General features: G+C 40.2%; 1 protein-coding gene across 15 annotated transcripts in view; it reads right to left on the bottom strand.

Annotated features, from left to right (window-relative positions):
• Positions 1–11,334: 11,334 nt before the first annotated feature.
• Positions 11,335–20,988, bottom strand: part of TCF7L2 (transcription factor 7 like 2) — a 195,037-nt gene continuing 185,383 nt past the window's right edge. For 3 of the 15 annotated variants that reach the window (XM_067537145.1, XM_067537143.1, XM_067537141.1), the window contains exons 12-14: positions 20,515–20,565; positions 18,674–18,746; positions 11,335–13,521 (exon numbers count right to left, since the gene is read on the bottom strand). In XM_067537145.1, coding sequence (XP_067393246.1) covers positions 13,086–13,521; positions 18,674–18,746; positions 20,515–20,565 — 560 coding nt within the window. In that variant the 3' untranslated portion in view covers positions 11,335–13,085. Of the gene's footprint in view, positions 13,522–18,673; positions 18,747–19,331; positions 19,405–20,514; positions 20,566–20,988 lie in introns of all 15 variants that reach the window. The other 12 variants (XM_067537144.1, XM_067537142.1, XM_067537140.1 and 9 more) reach the window with 4 other exon arrangements.

The following is a 20,988-nucleotide window of genomic DNA, read 5'->3' on the forward strand; positions in this document are numbered from 1 at the left end:
TAGTGTTATTATAAAACACACATCTCCAAGGAATCCAAATTTTAAAAATTTTACTTTACATTGGTAGATATTTTCCCCATTAATGTTTTTGATTTTCTGATGCTAACTAATAATGATTTTTCCGAGAGACTGTCTAACCTGTGCAAGTGGCTCAGGGGCAAGATGGAAGTCTTCAGTTTTTGGGTCACTTGTTTGGATCCAGCCTTGGTCAGGGGTAACTGAAAGTTATTTTTCATTGTCTGGTTGATGGTCTGGTTGCTAGGGGATGACACAAAACATAGGACAATAGGTAAACTTGACAGCACTCTCAACAAAGAATCCAGGGTGCATAGGTAACATGGTGAGGAACACGGTAAAAAAAGCCTGAATGGAATAGAAGAGGACTGAAGGAACATGAAGATAGAATGCTTTTCTCATACCCACAAATGTTTCCCTCAGACCAGAGTTGGCCTGAAACAGTGACAATGTGTAGTGAGGAAGGTTGCATGCTGCTGTCCATATTATGCTAAATAGAAGACTTTACTCTTCAGGGATGTTGGACAGACACCATTAAAGAGCAGCAAAGCTTTCTAGCTACGGATTTTCTGTACTCCCTAGCACTGCGGTATCTAAGCACTAATTTAAATTCACATGCAAATTTTAAAACGAAAAATGATTGGCTTCTAAAGTGGAACATTGTCATGTCTGTCAGCTTTACCATGCCATGTGGTTTTTGTCATACTCCTTGCTGGGAACGAGGAGCTGTTCACAAGAGCAAGCTTTTCAGCTGCAGCACTAAAAACCTAATCCAACTGTAGAAAGAGAAATAAAGTGAACGGCTGATACAAAAAGAAGTGGCCTGCAAAATGCAGTTGAAAACCGGCACATTCAAATGAGTGATCCAGAAAACACCACCCCTTCAGTCATTATTGTTGTAATCCTGGATTTGGTATATAGTTTATTGATATTTCTATTATTAATAGTACTGGGCATGTCTTTCAACTGTATTGCAACTTATCCAAAGATCTCAAAATACTTTATAGCAGTTGAGCAAGTCTAACAACTGCCCTATGATTGTACCCGTTTTACAAAAAGGTAAGCTAATGGACAGATTTGCCACAGTCTTAGGCTACAGCTACACTGATGGTGGCAAAGTCGCCGCCATCAGATCGATTGCTCTGGATCGACTGAGCAGTCAGTGAAGACCCGCTCAGTCGATCCAGAAATCGACATACTAAGACCACCTTCGCAAGTGGCGTAGCGCTGCGTCGACGGGAACACGGTTCCCGTCGGCGCAGTGCAGTGGAGACGGCGTGCAGAAGAGGAGCCCAGAAGTCGACGGGAGTTACGCAACTTTTTTGCGTAGCTTGCGTAACTCCCATCGACTGCCGCCGAATCCTGGAGGTAAGTGTAGACAGATCTTCAGACAGTTTCAGGAACAGAACCCAGGTTGCTGACTAAGGATGGAGCTGATGCTTGTGTTTTTTAACACCAATGTCTGTTGTTTAAAAACCAAAAATCCTGACTCCCCATCAGGATTCCCCATTATATATTGGTTTCGAAACCAACATAATTAAATTGATACAATCCCCATTACCTGCTTTAACCATTACAAAACAACGTTTTCCTCTACACAACAACACACATAATACAGCTAATACACAGCTATTGGTCCTGACCCTACATCCAGCCCAGTCAAGCCAATGGAAACTTCAGATGTATGAGGAATGCAAGATGAGGACCGATCGCAGCGGTGGGGAGCTGCAAACATTTCTTCAACAGCCGTTGTGCCAGCGGAGTCGCAGAATGATCTCCACAAAATTAAAGCCAGCAAAGTCCACATTAAAAAAATGAGAGGTGTCAGATTAAAGAAGCAACTGCCTACTTTAAAAGGAGTTAAAAGTGCACATGTAGCTCAGTATCTGGGGCACTTGACCAAGAACTACCTGCCCAGAGGAAGAGAAGACATTTACAATTCTGGTTAGAAACAGTTACTTACTTGACCTTAAAGCGTGAGGAGTTGTGATCATTTTTTAGGCATGGGGCTAATAGGGTTCAAGACCCCTGTGTGTGCTGAAACAGACTGAGTGAATTGGACGCTTTTAGAGCCATGTGGAAGGGAGGCTAGGGTAACTTTAAGCCGCCTTTGCCCCAACCTGAACCCTGGTTGTTCTGCAGCCACTGGCATAATTTAGACAGCCCTGAGGGGCCTGTTTAAGTTACAGCAGCCTCCCCACACTGCTTGCAATCTCTGTAGTGTAATGCAGGGATTTTCCGGGACCCCATTACCCCCCCAGGAGAGCCTGAATTTCCCCATCACCCCACTCCCCACCCAGTGGTCAACTAGCTACATGCAGTGCTGTCAATTTAGTTGTTGGTTGGAAATTTGAATTGAAATTGAAACATGAATACACACTTTAAAAGCATAGAGTATATGTGCATACCTGGCTGACGAATGCACCAATACATATGGGCATCAAGTATTAATTCACTGTGTACATTATCTCGATGTCAGTGGTGAGCCAACAGATGCATTTCTAGATATTCAAGTTATAAAAGACACATTGGCTGCATCTGTGACAACCCACATCTTAGAAGAGTTAAATACTTGTAAATTAAACCCCAGACAGAAGACTGCTTGTGCATTTGATGGAGCTGCAAACTTCTCTGGAAGACATAATGGAGTATGAGCATTGCTTAGAGAAAAGTGTAAACCTAATCTCTCCTGTACACACTGCAGAGGCCATCTACTCCACTTAGCAGTAGTATGAGCTACAGAATCTTCAAAAGACATTTAAATAAAGCCATAAATTTAATGTCTTCGTTATACTCTTTTTTCAGCAAGAATCCAAAAGGACTGAAAGTCTTGGAAAAAATAGAAGATACACTGGGATTGAAGATCAAATTAATCCAACCTAGGAAAACCCGCTGGCTTTCTCATGAGCAATTCTTGGCTCTTGTCTTAAAATTACTGCAACTGTTATTACTGGCTTTGGAAAGTATCTACTGAGATGGGACAGATCTAAGTAGTGAGGCTGGTGAGCTATCTTTGCTACTAAGTTCAGAGAAAATTATTGCCATTCTCACACTTGTAAGTCTACTGTTGAAAGCACTTAGGTCATTAAACAATGCCATCCAGGCATCTGCTACAACTGTAGTAGATCTTTGTCCAACAATAGAAGTTCCACTTGGATCAATCAGAAAGATATCCATTGAAAACGTACTGGAAGCAAAGACTTCAGTCCAGAAGTTGACTAAGGCACTTATACTGAATCCTTAAGTGAAGAGGACAAGAAGTGTTTGTTAAACCAGCTGAAAAAGTACACAGGCTTGATTCTTACAAATCTATAACAGCAACTTCTGGATTCTACTCATCCTCTATGGAGCTTTTACAAATGCCCTTCTTATATTTGAGTGGAGTGATGCACTACCAGCAATGGGGCTGCTATGTGATCAAGACAGAATAGAGAATTTGAACACAAAGTGCAACGTCATATGATGAATGAATGAAGATTCGACTTCAACGTCTTCTTTATCATCATTAATGGTTCGACCCAATCTTTGTGCTAGGTTTCTTTGGATGAAAGAAGTAGGAATTCGTCTCTTGCTACTCCCAGTCACAGCAGTTACTGCCGAGCATGATTTTCCCTCATTGAAGAGAATTTTGTGTTCTGAAAGAAGTCGCCTTCTGCCTGATCATGAGCATATCATGAAGGACTGGCAGTACGGGACACACAAGAAGACACCAAAGATGAACGCACTGCATTTGAGAAGGTAATTAATAGAGTTGTTCAAAATCACAACAAGAAACCAAGAAGGATGTAGATGTAGTGCTTTAGAGTAGGCTTGAGCAGCCAACTGTAATGTGTGTGATGATTTTAAAACATGAGTTACATCTAATAAAATGGCCGTGAAACATTTTTCAGTTTTACTATAGTGCAATACAGCCCACCTTCACCCTCATGGTTGCCTCCCCCCCCCCCCAATTTCAATTCCTGGGGAAAACACTGCTGTGATGTGCTGCAGCCTGCCCCAAGAACAGCCCCTATGCCAGGGCTTGTGAGGGGAGGGTCTTGGAAAACAGCCTTACAGGTGCCCTGCCCAGTGCCCATGCTGGGGCAATTCTTTCTGGGCCAGATACGTGGATTTTTAGGGTCCCCTTATGACACTCCAGTCCTTTTACACATTGCAAAGGGCCCAGAGTGGGGCAGAAGGTCTGTCCCTTCTAACTCTTCGCCCATTTCATATACAGATTTTGCTATGGCTAATCTCTTTTGCGTGGAAGGATGCCCAGCTACTCCAGTGATGGCAAACAGTACTAAATCCCTAAGATAGATGGAGAAATGGTGCTAGTTTGGGGGTGAGGGGGGGAGCCGAGGTCCTGGGAATGGCAAGGTAAGAGAATTCAAGCCGTGGCCCAAGAAACATCAGATTCAAAGAATGCAATGCTAGAGAAACAGCACAGGAGGGGCCCGTGAAGAACTTTGAACTTAATTTCCCCGTAGGATGCACCCACAGCCTGGTTTGTAGGGGCAATCAGCAGAGCTTCCAGGGCCTAACTCCACTTTGACCAGAGCCGTGCATTTCATCTCTAACATGCAGGACAGGAGGCATGTGTCTGCAAAGGCAGGGCCAACTGTTTGTAGCTGGTGAAAGGCGGGGGCGGGGTTCTGAGCCGAAGGACGCTGAAAGCAAGTGGCTTAGATATTCTGTAAGGATTCTTAGACCTGGTTGACACCCACTGTTTTTATAGTGCTAGGAACTAGAAACTGGTTTAGAAACTGACAGTGTTAAAGCGGTACAACGCCTAGTATGATTATTCCTATAGAAGCATCTTTATACCAGTCTAACCGTGTCCACACTAGGGGTCGTCTGATTTAACCACCTTCGTATAAAATCACACTCCTAACCGACACGGCTAAAAATCGGTTCAAAACTTGTGCGTAGACCAGGCTTTATACTGGTCCTCTCCACCTTCTTCCCACCTACTCCAAACTGATTAGAAACAAACAAAAAAAAAAACCTCTTCAGCAACATCTGCGCTACGCAAGCCACCTAGAGAACCAGCCTTATTTTCCTGCTTTAATGGGGACACGTTAGAAACTGCCCGATTCCTCCAATGGCCCTGCACCCCCCAAGGAACGGAAAGGTCTTTGTGAGCCTGAAAGTTGTATGCGGTATTGTGATCTAATTGGCTCCTGCTATTGCTTCCCCTTGGGGACCATGAAAGAAGTAATTACGTAACACTAATGTGTATACATATGAATCTTTCAAAAGCAGAGTGGCCCATGTCAAGGGAACAAGAAAGTTCAACCCTGTTGTTTCAGAGGAATTCAAACCATTAAAAAAAAGACACAAGCACCGATGTCTGTGCTTTAAAACCAAAACAATAACAAAAAGACCAGTCAGCTAATTACACTCAAGCAGAGAGAAATCTCTAAGACGACATAAATATATTTTCTCAAATATTATAAGCAAACTCCTCTCCAAAGTGTTTTTCTTGTGCATGCAAGCAAGAAAATGCACTGGATAAAACAAACTTAGCTTATTTGAGTTTCTACTCAATTACCTGTTAATGGAAAAAATCTGGCACCACTAATAATGAGGCAGGAATGAGATCACTGTTCTTGAGGCCTGGCTTGTCAGGGAAGCTTGCAACAAGAAGTGCATTTATCTGCCTTTCTATAACCCTTTTCAAGCACTCTGTCAGGGAGCCCAAACTGAACAGTCAGTTTAGGAGGAACTTGGAACCTGCTCCAGGCCTCCTAGGCCCGCTGGGAAAAGGAAAATTATTGTTGGCAAGTCTGCCTGGCTCCAGAAGTTGATCCAGTGCCCCCCACTTGCCCATGCAGCACCAGACAGAGCTAAGAATTTTGTTATAATTAAATAACGGAGTGCTGATTGGTTGCTGGAGGTGGTCTTGAAACTGGTGTTTAAGGCAGAGGAGAACAACGGTTACTATTCATAGGAAAACATGGCGTCTTAAATCCATCTGCTTCATTCCAAATTTAGGCCAAAAAAAATGCTCGCTCACTGTCTTTAAAAATACCACCTGCTTAGCTATTTTGTATAATGTACCATTATATCAGTTAGATGGAGAGGATAAAAAAAGAGAGAAACAGATGAAAAAGGGATAGCTGGATCTAAATAAAAAGCAGCCGCCTATTGAAAAAGGGAAGGTAAAAGAAGATAGCACATGAGATGTTTTCTTAGGAGGATAAAACAGGTTGCTTGCCAAAAGCTGAGGACCAGCAGCAACAAACGAGCTTGTTGCAAATAAAAGCCATCATTTTTTTTAAGCCTTTTGGCCATACATAAGCCTACCAGATAAATATATAGAACAGGGGTGCTCAAAGAGCAGCCAAGCAAGACATAACACACACAGCCATGTGTTGTAAAAGGCCAGCTGAGATGAATGGCCCTTGTACGCTACACAGAGGATCGTGTGTCTAACCCAGTTTGCTGGCGCTTGCCTGGATGTCACCAAAATGTGTTATTAACCATGTTACCGAATCGTGCAACGGCCCGCAGCCGTTACTGCTGGAGCACAATTCCACGGCCTGGTTGGCGCTTCTCCAAAGGGGGCAGGCAAAGGGTATTGTAACACGCTACTCCAACACAAGAGAGGAGGAGGAGGCAGAGAAGCAAGAGCCAAAGCTAATAGTCCCGTGAAATCCTCGTTGTAGTGTTTTCACTTCGGGTGAACTCAGCCAATAAGCAACTTCTAGTCCTTAGGCAGGGAAGAGACAAGCACATGCAAACACGGCGGTTTCAGGTGTTTTATTTTTCAACTAAAATCAAAATTAAATTAAATTAGGTGCCAGCCTCAGTCAAATGGCAGATCATGTTGGGGTAAGTTAGTAGTAAATGTTTGTGGGTCGAGTCTTTGAGGTGAAATTGAGCTGGGGCCAGCGTAAGGCCCACAAAACACTTAATTCTTCAGGGACTGTTTCAGTAAGATGATAGTGGCAGCTTCACCATCATATTGGTAAAGCTGAGCTGTTTGTATGGGCACGTTCCAATGGATCTAATCTACATTTAAACCTGGGCAGGAACATCATCAAAATAACATCCAGCTGCCGATCTTTCTCATTTGATAACGTTGCCCAGCACTGTTATATTTCACGGTATGTCTAGACTGAGATAACAAACCCATGGCACTGAATTGCAGAGACCATGTCTGCTGACTTGGGCTCCTGAGGGTCAGGCTGCAGGGCTAAAAATAGCAGTGTAGACATTCAGGCCCAAGCTCTGAAACCTTCTCTGTTGCGGGGTCTCAGAGCCCAGCCTCCAGCCCGAGCCTGAATGTCTACACTACAATTTTAGACCCCTGCAATCCCAAATCAGCTGGCCTAGGGTTATGGCCAGGGCCTAGGTAGGGATGCTGAGTTTTTTATTGCAGTGCAGACATACCCCGAGAGTGTTTGCGTGTGCCTAGATTTTAAAGCCAGAAGGAACCATTTTAACATCTAGACTGACCTGCTGGATAGTATCTAGTTACTCCTGTACTGAGCCCAATAACTTAGGCTTTACTAAAGCACATCTTCAAGAAAGGCATCCGGTCTTGATCCAGCTCAAAGAGGTAGGGAATTCACATCCATATGCAAAACATAGCTATGTAGCATCTTAGCTACAAACCGTTCTGTCACACATACGCACCAGATTTTTTTTTATTATTATTTGTTTTCATGATTTTACAAATGGCCCATGCTGGGTTTTTTTCCACTGTGAATCCCCCTTACATCTTTTTATGCTCTAATAAAATGACTAGGCCTCTAAAGATTCTTTCTTTCTTTCTATAAATAAAGCTTAGACCCATGTGGTACTGGTTTATTGAGTCAGCAACTGCTTCAAGCTTTAACTTTTTACAATTCCATACACTAAGTGAAAAATGAGATTTACAAAGCTAATGGAAAATAGTTGTCTCCTGACTGTGAGAAACAGCGACCAGCTTCTTTGCCTTACCCCATAAAAACAGATGGAAGCAATAGCTACAGTGAATTGCTTACCGGATTTAGGACTCGTCACATGCAAGCCACCCATTCTATTAATTTCCATTGCTGTATAAGGCCCCTTAATCAGCCCATCCCTTTGGTAAAGTCTGTTGCTTTGTCATAAGTTGGGTTTGAAATTCACTCCTGTGCAGAGGGACTGCAGTGATCAGCAATTCAGTCCCCAGATCAGACTATGTTCTCAGATCCATATTGTTAAACTGTAAACTCTTTGGGGCATGGACTGTCTTTTTGGTCTGTTTGTACTATGCTTAACACGATGGGATCCAGGGTCCGTGACTGTGGCTCCTAGTTGCTGTGGTATTACAAATAATCCTTCTCCTCCTCATCATCATTCTCCTCAAGCCCTTGAACAGGCTTTTGACGTATAGGTAAATTTTACCGAAAGGAAATATGCAGCCAACTCTAAGATGTAAAACTACCAAGAGAAACATCAACAGTGCCTGCATGAATTGCTTGAAGCGATCTCTCTCAGGGGCCATGGAATGATATTCAATTATGACTTATGTTGTTTGTTTCCAAAGTCCATATGAGGCTTTTCCCTCAACATGTAAGAAATATACACCTACACCAGCTAGCCCACCACTCTCAAGACCTCTGCAACACTGTTGGGTTTGGTGCCTCACTCTCAGTGTGCACATGAGGAAAACCAGGATGTCCAGGAAGAGATTTTGGACTCAGCTTTGTAAATAGTTGCTGATAAAATAGCAAGCAAAACACCCCATTCTGCTAAATACATTAGTCATACCTTGATGGTGTCTTCTTTGAACCTTGGTTCTCAAAGAACTCCCTAGAGTACAATACTTCATACTGGAAAAGAGCAGCCATCCTCAGCCCTGATACACCACATGTGTTTGGCTGATGGAGGGTCATGTTCCAGGAAGAGTTTGAAACACAAAAAAAAACTAACTCCAAAACCTTGAGTAGCTGGACAGTAATTCCAGCATCATGTTCAATTTCCTGGCTACCAATTGTATTGAGGTTTGGCATTTTATGTGTTTCAGATGCATCAGATTCTTGCAGTCACGGGCGGCGACATCTCTTTCACAAACACGGCAATAAATATGGTTTCACCAACACTGGAATGCAGCCTCAACGACTGAACCAGGCAGGAGGCAGAATACATAGGAGGAAACTCCTCCAGCTTTATATAAAAGTCTGCAGGGTGGGAAAGGGGAAGGGCGTGGTCTGATCCTGCTCCCATGAATCAATGGGAGTTTTTCTGGACCTCAACGGGAGCAGCATCAGATTCTGGATCAACAGGGAAAAGGGAACTCAGTAAAAAGTACTAAATGCTGCGTTGCATCAATCTCTTTAGAAGAAAACATGCAAATATTAAACACACACTTTTCATGATCTATTATTAGCAACTTCAGCTGCAGAAGGAATGCCGGCTGCCGTATGGCTTTCTGGGATTAACCCTTTTTTGTTGTAAGCACTAAATACCCAGTTTAAATCTCCGGAACACACTTAGCAGCACCTCCCTGTTCCAGCAGGGCAGCCTCATTGTCTAGCCAGCAGATCAGTTTGTGTCCAATTTAGGCTTTGTTGGGGGCGGGGAGGGGGGAGAGGGTGTCAGCATTCTTCAGAAAAAACTCAGCTCTTCCTTTCTTTCAAAAAGAGCACATCATTTTCCGAAGAGAACAAGTATCATACAAAGCAATTAGGAAAACAGAGACAGATTAAACTGTTGCCTTAATGGATTTTGGTTTTGCTCTGGATAACAACCCAATACCCTTCAGGCTGGGTCACACAGGGTCAGCTGATAAATTACACCCAGAGGGATGCAGCATGGTCTAGTAGGGCTAGGGCAGGGAGTCAGCAAACCTGGGTTCTATTCCTGCCTCTGTTAGTGGCAAGTTACTTCACCGGGGTGTGCCTCAGTTTCCCTCCCACCTATATAAGAATACTTTCCCATTCTTTGTAAAGTGCCTGCAGATCTATGGAGAAAAAGCACTGTAGAAGAGCTAAACTGTGTAGCTGCACTGAATGGTATGTTAAGAGATTCTCACTGTTACAATTCACTTCAGAATAATATTCTAGCCTTCATTATGGCTGAGATTTCAGGTGACATTTCTCACAGGCTATAATTCTGTCTTAGGCAGAGGGCCAGAAAAATACCTTTGTGACCATCTACAGTCTACTCGAGCCCTATCTTGAGATATTTAAGTGGTGCATTGGCCATGTTTTGGCACTCTGCATAGGGATGAATTTTACTCTGGATAAACTTGCCAATTTAACCAACGGTGGTAAAAATGCTGAGAGTCATGGCTATTGCCCGTGCTGGCGGGATCAAAAATGGGAATATTTAGGGATACAATTCACTAGTGCAGACTGGGCCTGAGAGTCCACTCACAAGAGATGGTAAAACAAAAGCACCAAAATCGCCCCCCCATCTTGCTTCAACACTGGTCTAACAATCATAAAAAATTGCCAGCGTTTAAGAATTAGGGATGAGATTTTCAAAAGTTCTCAGCACCCAGCTTTGCTATTCTCAATGGGATCTGCTGGATACTAAGGACCTTAAAAAACCCAGTCCTAAATTGTGGGTGCGGAGCACAAAATATTCATTAGTCCATTCTGTTTTCTGATTGACAGAAACCAATGGTAGGGCAAATCGGAAACCACATTTTATTTTATTTTTTTTTAGCTACAGTAGAACCTGTGAGTCACTCTCTCCAAATTGTAGTGGGCAGCCAAAGTGCTCAGAAATGCCAATTGTAATCGAAACCTTTTTCTTTCAAACACACATCATGTCAGTTCGTGTCAGCATTACGCAAAGGGGCAAAACAAGGTCTTATGCATATGTACCACATAGGGTGAATTTCATCCCTTATGATGTGAAACTGACCTGATGAATCACTATATTGCTGGGTTGAGCAAATGGAGTTTGCTTTTAAAGTATAACCAGTCAGACCTATCTTCCCCTCCGTCAGAATCAAATGAAGGAGTAACATTATTTTCAGTTCATGTTATTTATTCATTATATAATGCCAGCAATGAGCTAATTACTTAACATAAAAAGTGTTTTCGCTGCTGTTACATGCACACACACACATCAGTTTGATGAGCTGGGAAAAGACCACTGAAATGAACAATTACAGGAGCTCAGCTACAACGGTATTATACGAATAGAAAATATTTCCCATGAATGGTGGAGGCCAAAAATTGGTAAATTTTTCATGAATACCAGAAATTTTTTGTCATTTATTTGCTGAAATTTTGAAAATATTTCATCCAGCTCTTCTGACTGGACGCATGCAAAGTGAGTCCATGTTTTAAACCTGCTTGGTCACAATAAAATGCAGTCAACACATAAATGAGCTGACAAGTCATTCTCTGCACATACTAAGTTGCTTTTATTAATCCAGAACTGCATGCTACAGATACTGTACAGCATGAACATTTATTCATTACAAAAATGGCTTCCAAACCATTAAAAATGAAAATCGGAATAAGAGCATAAAACGGAACAGTAACATCACAACTGTTAGGAAACATTCAAAGTATTCACAAAAAATGTTATAGTTAGCATCTTAAGAAACCAGAGAAAAATTGGAGACAGTTTTACAATCGCTTCATGTCAACTACAATGGCACTGAATGAACAGATGAACAATTTTTCAGCTTTATACAGCATTTTTTGCAACATCAACATGCCTAGGTTTTTTTTTTTTGTTTGTTTTAAGTTTGCTACCTACCTGTATGTAGTAAGTGTACATAAAAGTGGCAGTCTGATTTTCCTTTTATGAGTAATCTAATATACAGAATTTGGCCCTTAAGGGTTTATACCTCTTCGTTTTAAATGCTTTCCGGACAATCTGCTACCAAACACATCTGTTATAGGTGACATTAAAACTACATACATATCTACCTATGTAACATCACAGCAAAACATGATGAACAAAAATATTACAGCATTTAAAAAAAATAAAGTCATTGGGAGAAAGGTAAGTCACTGAGAATTTTGGCACATAATTTTGCACACGGTCTACAGTTCTAATGTCGCAGGGGATTCAACTGCAGTTCTGAATGAGAGACACTTGAACGTTGCTATTTTTCAAACAGCGTTGCTAAAAATTCCCTTGCTAAATTTTCAAGTCTTTTTGTCTGAGTAATGGCTTTTAAAGCAATTTTTGTTTCATTTATTTATTTTTACACTACTGATCCTTTAAAATGCATCTGCAAATGTCCATTTGGTGGCAACTGTGTTTCATACAGGAAAAAAAAATCAAAATAACCCCCCCAAAAATATATATATACACATTTATATATAAACTTAAAAACCTTGTACAAATGAGTTGTTATATATAAGATGCTTACACTAAGGAAAAAAAACTTTATACAATGTTTCAAGAAAAAAAAAGGGAAAAAACATATTTAAAAATGGACAACATACAGATACAACAAGCAATCTCTAAAGCAATAAATACTACTGGTCCAACAGCGTTGTGATACTTTTAATTGTTGAGTAGCATTCCCTCCCCCAAAAAGAACAACACCATGGAACAAGGTTTATTAACACATTTTAACCCTTTGTTTCTGTACATTTAAACAATAACAAGTAACATCACAATAAAAGTTGTTTCACACAAGGAAGAAAAAAAAAAGTAGCGGCACTGCATTCGTTGTGCCCTTAAAGGTTTAAAAACCAGATGTAAAATGATTGGTTCGCAAGCTCGTATTTAATACAAATAATAAAGAACCAACACCTTCTGCAAGGGCTGTTTCAAAATTGCTTTTTTTTTTTTTAATTTTTAAAATCAGTCTTTAAAACTAAGCTATCAGAACTACATAACAGTTATGTATATATATATATTTTTTTAAACGCTACAAAGACTTTAAACAGCTGTTGATAAAAATTTTGGCAGAATCATGAGGCTTTTTCTCATCTACATATTTAAAAGGAGAAATTGAAATAACGATGGGTCAAATATTGACCAATGAACTCGATAAACATCAACTAATGTAGCCATATGGCACAAATTAAGAAATTAAACAAAACAAAATAACAATAATAATAAAAAAAAAAGAACAAAAATAAAACCCAAAACCCAACACAATTAAAAAAAAGCCAGGGCTAAAGAGGCTAAAGCTATTCTAAAGACTTGGTTACAAGTGACAACGGTTGGGGTTGTGTCCCAGCCAAAGAACTATGGGAATGCAAGGAGGATGTCGAAGGCTGTGCTAACGATGAGGATGGTGCGGCTGACTGCTGTACAGCGGCGGGCGGATGATCCAATGGCCCGTTCTGACAATTAGTAGCAGACAGGGCGCTGGGCTTGCTAGCAGAGTTTTCGGTCAGGACTAAGGAGGACGGCGGTGGCATCATCGAGAGGTGTGTCAGCGGGTCGGGTTTCAATGTAAGCGAGAGAGGTTGTGTTTGTTCAGTCTGTGGTTTTGAGTCTCTTGTGGGGGAGGCTAGCATGTTAGGAGAAGAAGGAGGAGAGTCTAGTAAGCTTCCATCTGAAGAGGGTGGGCTGACGCAGCTGCCTTCACCTTGTATGTAGCGAACGCACTTTTTTTTTCTCCTAGAAACAGGGAGAGAGTTATCTGTGAATAAAGGGCAAAGACGCTAATGGAGAAAGTTATCTAAAGCAAAGAGCCATAAATAAACTACCCTGCGCTCTGAAAAGGTTACACCCAGAGCCTGCAAGGTACTTAAAGTGTTGCTGGGTGTGTAGAAACAACTAAGTCCTCTAAGGAATCTAACTTTCTGCTAGCAGACTTGGAGAGGATACAGATTCTCTCTTTGTCCTTCTGTTCAGTCTATTGATTAACAATGTTCAGATTCAATATACTGCTCTATAAACTTGTTTTTCCTAAAAATGTCATTGTTTTTCTTGTAAAATTTTAACCCTGATAAAATTATTTAGAGAACTAATAATTGATCCAGGTTGGTCTGTATCAAATTTTAAAAGTCTGACTGTAGCACCACGCATCTTAAGGCTGCCTTCAGCTGACTGATGAAAAGGCTTTGAGATACACCACTTTTGTGAGCTGCAAACTACTGCTCATGCTTTTTTTCTGTTAAGAACCACACCAAATCCAGAGTCAGACAGAAAGGAAATATAGTAGGAAGAACAAAAAGGAGGGAAATAAAAAAATAAAATAAAATAATCAGAAGAACAAGATAAACAGGAAATGATTCAAAATAACAAGAATAACTGGTTGTATAGCCTGCAGGTTGTGGGTTAAAAATATTTTTTTGTTTTGTTTGTTTTGCAGGGAAGGGGTAGATATTCTGGGTTGTTTTTCTGTATTTTGGGAAATATTCCTTTGAGAGGCCATTCATGTAACTTCAAAGCAGGATTCAATCTCAGTAAATGAACAGCACAATAACAGGTAAAAAGATAAGGAGCAACATGGAACTCAGTTCACACCAGGAATTATGGTATTCTCACAAGAAATGCTGACCTTAAAAAAAACACAACCCAACAAAAATAATTTCTCCCTCTCTCCTCCCCCACACTCGCCCACTTTGGAGCCAGGAATAAAAGAGGACGGTTTCTTAATGCTTCTCTTGCCAGATATATACAGTACAAATCTAGCAGCAGGACAAAAAAAATGAGAAACACGACTAAAGCATCTCACAGAACAAAATTCAGTGGCCAAACTGACTCTAAAAGTCAAGCCACCCACACGCAGTTTTTCTATGGAAAGTGCTAAGCCGGTATCCTACCATGTGATTCATTTGACAAAGTTCAACAAACTCTCGGACAAAGTCAGCTGAGCTTTACAAAAAAAAGTGAAATGAAACGCATCTCTAGCTAACGCCACTGGACATGACAGAACGGTTAAGCAACCCGGTAATGAATGGAAAAAAGCAGGAGAACAGAAAGAAGGGCTTGTTTCCCACCTTATTCAAGCATAGCATATCAATGTTAGTGTGGGACTTCTCTCCCAGATCTCAGCAACCATAATTCCATTCAAGTCAATGCATTTGCACCCTCTTGTACCAATGGGTATTTTGTTATGCCAATCCAGGTGGGAAAAATAAGCCCTCTCCCCCACTTTTTCTTTGGTGCTAAACTTTTGTTTTTCTAAAAAAGAGCTGGATCTAACCCTCTGGGTCAAGGAAAAAGAGATTGTTTGGTATTGAACCCCACCTTGCAACTGCTTGAAAGAGGGAGTTGGCAGATTTCCAAGTCATAACATTCCCTTACATTCCCTTAGACAATAGACTGAGGTTCTGCTGCAAGTTCCACACAGAAAGGTAAATGGTTAGGGCTAGCAGACTTTTAACCACGTTAGCCTGCAGATCAACACATGCTAAAAACGAAGACATTCATGCACTTTAAAATGTAAACGAAAGAAAAAAGGACAAAGAAAAAAAGAGGGGAGAGAGAAAGAAAAGAAAGAACAAGAAAAGAAAGAAAAAAAGTGGAGATGTCAGGCAGCAAACCATGCTTTATTAGGGCAAAGTTAAAAGATGGAAAAAAGCAACTTGGTGGGCTCAAAACAGAACCTTGCTAAATTCCTCTATCAAATAATAACATTGGAAAACGATGGGCATTAGACTAATTGCATTAACTGGTCTGACATTGTCCCTGCCCCCCCACCAAATATCTAGTTCCACATTACTTGGTTTCTAAATGGAAATGGTTTAATGTTATCATATCCACAATTCAAACCCAGGCTTTTCTGTACAGCGGCTGGCTGGGCATTGTGCATGATGCCACGTTTCAGAACTGTCATGGTTAATGACTATGTGGAAAAGTAGGAATTAATGTTTAAGGAGAGTCCCAGGTATCCAAAAATCTCTATTCCTAGCACACAGAGGACCAAATTTCTGCTTGCCTTACACAACTGCTCTTATGAGATGCTAAGGTTGCTTTTATTTTGCAAGAGGCAACCAAACCATTGAAGACTTGGGCCCAACACTCTCATATTCAGTCTGATCAACTCTGGCTTTATTTTTTTAAACACTAGTTTGACATTTGGCCTGTGTTTAAGAGTAAGGGCCAGAGCATCTCATGGTAAAGCAGAATATGGTCGGACCACCACAGATGTGAAAAGTCTTCTGGGTTTGGATGTTAAAATACCCTTTCTAAAGTCAAATTCTGCCCCAGAAAAATTAAACCAACCACCTTTCATTTTCATTACTTTAGCCAGATGTTTCTCCCCACTTCCATTAAATGTTCAATTCTTAATATTAAAGTGAAAGTCTCTAATCTACAAACCCGTTTACAAAAATCTTCATGTTTATTTAAAGGGGGACCTCTCTCCAACCTCAGCTTCCCCTGGTGGCTTCGCCTAGTTTTTCCATGCCTGAACAGGCTCCGTGGGTCACGACACTGTATATTTTGTGTGTATTTGTGCAGCACAGAACACCTAACAACTAATTACAAACAAAAGATAAAGGGCCAAATTCACTACAGACTTACGGGGGCTCAACATCAGTCAAGGGAATAATTGTGGCTTGAGAGAAAGCCCACAGGGCTGTGAGCCAGGTTGTCTTGAGTTCTAACTCCTGCTCTGATGCAAACTCACTACAAGTCCTTGGTTTCTCTGTCTATAAACTGGGGATAATATTGCTACCTGCCCATCTCACAAGTATATTGTGAGGATCACAATGCATGCACTGATTTCAAAATGTTAAGCGCTATATAAATATTATTAGTGGCATCAATATGTGCCCTTTTATACCAGCAGTGAAACTGGCCCTTAAAACAGCATCTTGAAATCTAATGACACTGATGTTACCAGGAATGAAAGCCATGGATAATGACAAGGGTTTGCTGGATTCCACCTGCTATGACTAAAGATGTCTCAGTTTCTGCCACATTATCAAACTGCACATCTTATAGCCAATCCCTAAAAGATCCACTACGGAAAACTAACGCTCTATAAACAAGAAGTTCCAATGGTTAGCACCAGCACAAGGAATGCAGTGACCTATATTCTTCCTAATGAGACAATGCCAAACACATGTTAAAAAAAAAAGAACCCCTCAAACATGAGCTATGTCATTAAAAGGTATTGTCCCAGTCAATGTTTCTAATAAAGGTTGTTCCAAGACACTGACCTGCAGCAAATATTTTTGAATAAAACTGAAATAATCTAAGGCAAAAAAGCTAGGACAAGAAAGGGTTTATTTCTTATCATACCCAGCTAATGCGCTGCCCAACTGAGAATCTATAGCTCAACTGAAAAGTCCCTTTAATGATAAAATGTAGCTTTAACAGTATGATGTTGATTTAAGTGGACAGGGAATGATAAATGACACAAACATGATGTAGAGCTGGTTCTTATAATCACTCGGCATACAAAGTTTGACACTTATCAAATACATTATCTATAGACTACATAAGTATCTATTGACAGAGTGTACTAAATTAACCACAGTATAACTTTAATTAAACACAAGGTTTTTTAGCTACGTAAGATTCAAGTCTTCTACTTCTTCACAGGGTAAGTAGCTACCCAGCTCCTCTAGATAGAATTCCCTCCCCCTTTTTAAAGCATTTTAATTGATACTTTCAAAACGTATTTAACAAATGTATTGACATTGACATCTAACATGATTGTCTTTGCACTTCACACACAACTCACAGTACTGAGCATGCATCTAATGGAACTTGTAATTCACCAAATGGGGCAGAATGCGATCTTTTGAAGACATTTTATGAGCCTTCGCTTATCTTGATGGTTAGACACAGTACATTGTCAATCCATGTTTGTGCTTGATATCGAGGGAAACAAAAGGAGCATGTGCATGCACATAATATGATGAACATCTAGTCTACCTTCTAAATGAGATGAAGCACATGGCAAGGGCATGAATAAGAGGGAGAGGTGAGAAAGAAAGCACTACATACAGAGTGTGGTTTTGGTTGAAATACCTACCATCATAATATTCCATATTCAAAGACTGCTTGTATCAGAACAAAGAAACAACAAATTTAACCAAATATGGTCATTAAGGAAAGGAAATGAGAAAAGAACTATTTGGTATCCCTCCACCAAGAAAGAAGTACCTTCTGAGTTATCCATGGAATGACAGATTTGGTTTAAACCTGCAGTAGAACGTGGGCTGTCGAAATTTGGGTCCTTGAGTGCCTTTTACTTTCGTTCAATGCTGAAAACTGTCCTACCAAAGCTGCAGTTAGTTTTCTCCAGAGCTCATGTGTTTACAGCTTACTTTGCTGGGTTACAATTTCGAGAATTTCAGAAAAATGGTGTTGGAAAGCATAGCTACGTTACTAAGTCTTTTCAAGATTGATATATACATTTTTTAAATTTGCAAGTAGGCTATTAGGATGAGTACAATATAAGCTGTAAACACCGGCTTGCAGATGTAGAACTGTGATGAAAACACCAGTGCTGCAGATCACCGAATCTTTTAACTCTTTGGAGACAGTGGACTCACACACACAAATGCAGTGTAAACGTCCACCTAAGCATTCATTTTGCTGACTGTCTGGACAATGCCAGTTTTAGGTATCTCAGGGTTTGCTTGTTCCCAGTTCTACCACCAGGGAAGGGTTATTGGTAAAGAAAGAGAAGAAACGGCATTAAATTAGCAAGGAATTTCGAGGATCAAAGATTATTAGCATTTGATGCTGTGGGAGAGAGAAGGTGGGAGGGGTGGGGAAAAGGTTAAAAAAAAAATAAATCACACAAATGCACTAAGAGGACAGAATGCTTTTATTTCCCCAAAGGCCTAATTGGGTAGTATACCTGCATGGTTTGCACCATAAACTCTGTCGGTCAAGCCCGAACAATGCCCGACACTTCTTTGGAGTATTTGCATCTGTTAGCATAAGGTAAACACAAAAAATACAAACACAATGGTGGATAGAGCTCATTTGGACGTGAAATCTTAGCTACAGCTACGTTTCTCTTTAATCATCTCAGTTTTATTTGGTAATCTCCCCTCACACCAACGGCATGAAAGAAAGAGGACTTCCACAAGGAGCCAAACCAACCAAACAAAAAAACCTCTAAAATAGTTACATTGTGTGCATTTGCTTCACTTAGCCCACTGTCTGCAACACGGTCAATGCTTGCATTATCAAAGGGCCTTGGATATGTTCAGAGAGTATGCAACATTCCTTGAGAAAAGGCTGGGTGGGTAGGATTGTGTTTGCAGTCATGGATCAGATATGTTTAGGCTGATGCTGTTTTACAGTGGGTTTTTGGCTAGCGGCAGCAAGGAGGGAGGAAAAAAAAGCAAAACCCTTTCAGAGAGATGATAATTGACGGCAGTGTCCCACTCCCTTGCATCTTCTAGATCACAACACAGAGCTACAAAGCAACAAGGCAGGAAAAAAGGGGGAAAGTACCAAATAAACCAGCTGCAAACCAGCCATAGCGAGTCTGGGAAAACTATACACACCTGCAGGGGCCGCACCAGTTATTCTGTTGATCAAGGCCAAAGCGCGCTCGGCATTTCTTAGGAGCGCTCAGGTCTGAATGAGTTCAAGAAAGAAGCGAGCAGAAAAAGGAGAGAGAGAAAAGGGGAAAAAAAAGAGAAAGATAAAAATAAAAAAAAATAAAAATAAAAAAGGGAATAAAATCAATGACCTCATTATTAATTGCAAAATATCGACTTTCGATTTAAAAGTTAAAAAAAGAGTGATAATCACATTCTTATTCAACTCTTGAATCAGCTGTTGCAATTAAAGCTGCAGTATCCCTTTCTAAAGGACTGTCTCTTTCTCATTTAAAAGAACGGAGGGAAGTTACTGTGATTTGTTTAAAATGATGGGGGGGGTTTGGCATTTTTTCCCCCTCTTTTGGAGGGGATGGGGGAAGGAAGAAAAAAAAGCTAAGGACGGAGGTTAGCTCTTGAACATGCTTTTTTCTTCAACTCAGACAAACACACAAAAAAAGAGAAAAGGAAAAAAAAATGTATTTATTGGGATAATGCAGCTTTTGGAATAACATTCATTTTTAAATTTTTTTTTAAATAATTTTTTCCAAAAATAAATAAATAAATAAATAAATAAATAAAAAAGAATGGATAAGAAGAAGCAGACTGCAGAATGGGCATGTTAGCATCAGCCAGAAAAAAACGTAAAGCATGGGAAAATGCACCGAGTTAGTCAAGCTAGTGAACTGCAATGGATAGTCAGTCTTGAATGGAAAGGCAAAATAAACAAACAAACCAAAACCAAAATGAAATTAAAACAAAAAAACTGCGTAGGCATGCTGATGTGAGAAGACTTAGTGGGAGCCGTGAAAAATGCCATTAGATTAAGGAGGTTCATTACAGATTTCCTTCTATTCTTTATCAGTCTCTTTAAAGAAATACTGCATATTCAATTTGCACAGTTAGTACAACTCTGAGTTATTGTTACTGTACTGTTATTTAATAGCAATGTAACAAAAAAAACAGAACAAAAACAAAATTAAAAAAAATACTACCAAACATATTAGATAGATATATACTGTAAAAACGTGTGGATTTTTTCCCCATTTAATGTTATAAGTGTTTAATGTTAAAATCTATAATGGCAGGAAAAAAATTAAAACGCAGTTTATAAACTATTTAAAATGACTCAAAATGATGTTAGCACCTGTAATCGGAGGAAGTGAAAGGCAAGGATTTAGGAAACATTCGCTGTGTTCTGAAAAAAAAGAACAAATTATACAAAGGCTTCAAAAAAATTAAATCAGGGCGTCTGCAAAATTGACTATGAGATTGCCTATGCAGTATTTCTAATCGCCTACAGAGAATGGCAAACCTCCTTAATTTAAAATGGGCACGATTTACCACTGTAAGGCATGCATCAGAACACACAGGTACAGCCCAAATTAATACCAAACACATACGCACGCACACACACACAAAATAAGCACACAACTTTATAACAATGGCACAGGCATTACAACTCTGGTTCTGCAGTTAATGGCTGTGTAACTACTAGGAACAAATTCAAACTAACTTTACAAAATGCTTCACATGCAGTGATTTGGTTGCTAGCTTTCGAAGGGCAGTAACAGGCAATTAATTAAAATGCATTAAACACAAATAAAAGGCTGACTACAAT

The sequence above is a fragment of the Emydura macquarii genome, unplaced genomic scaffold, assembly GCF_026122565.2.
Source record: "Emydura macquarii macquarii isolate MOO-44397 ecotype Brisbane River unplaced genomic scaffold, CSIRO-AGI_Emac_v2 contig_3692, whole genome shotgun sequence".
Taxonomy (NCBI): domain Eukaryota; kingdom Metazoa; phylum Chordata; order Testudines; family Chelidae; genus Emydura; species Emydura macquarii.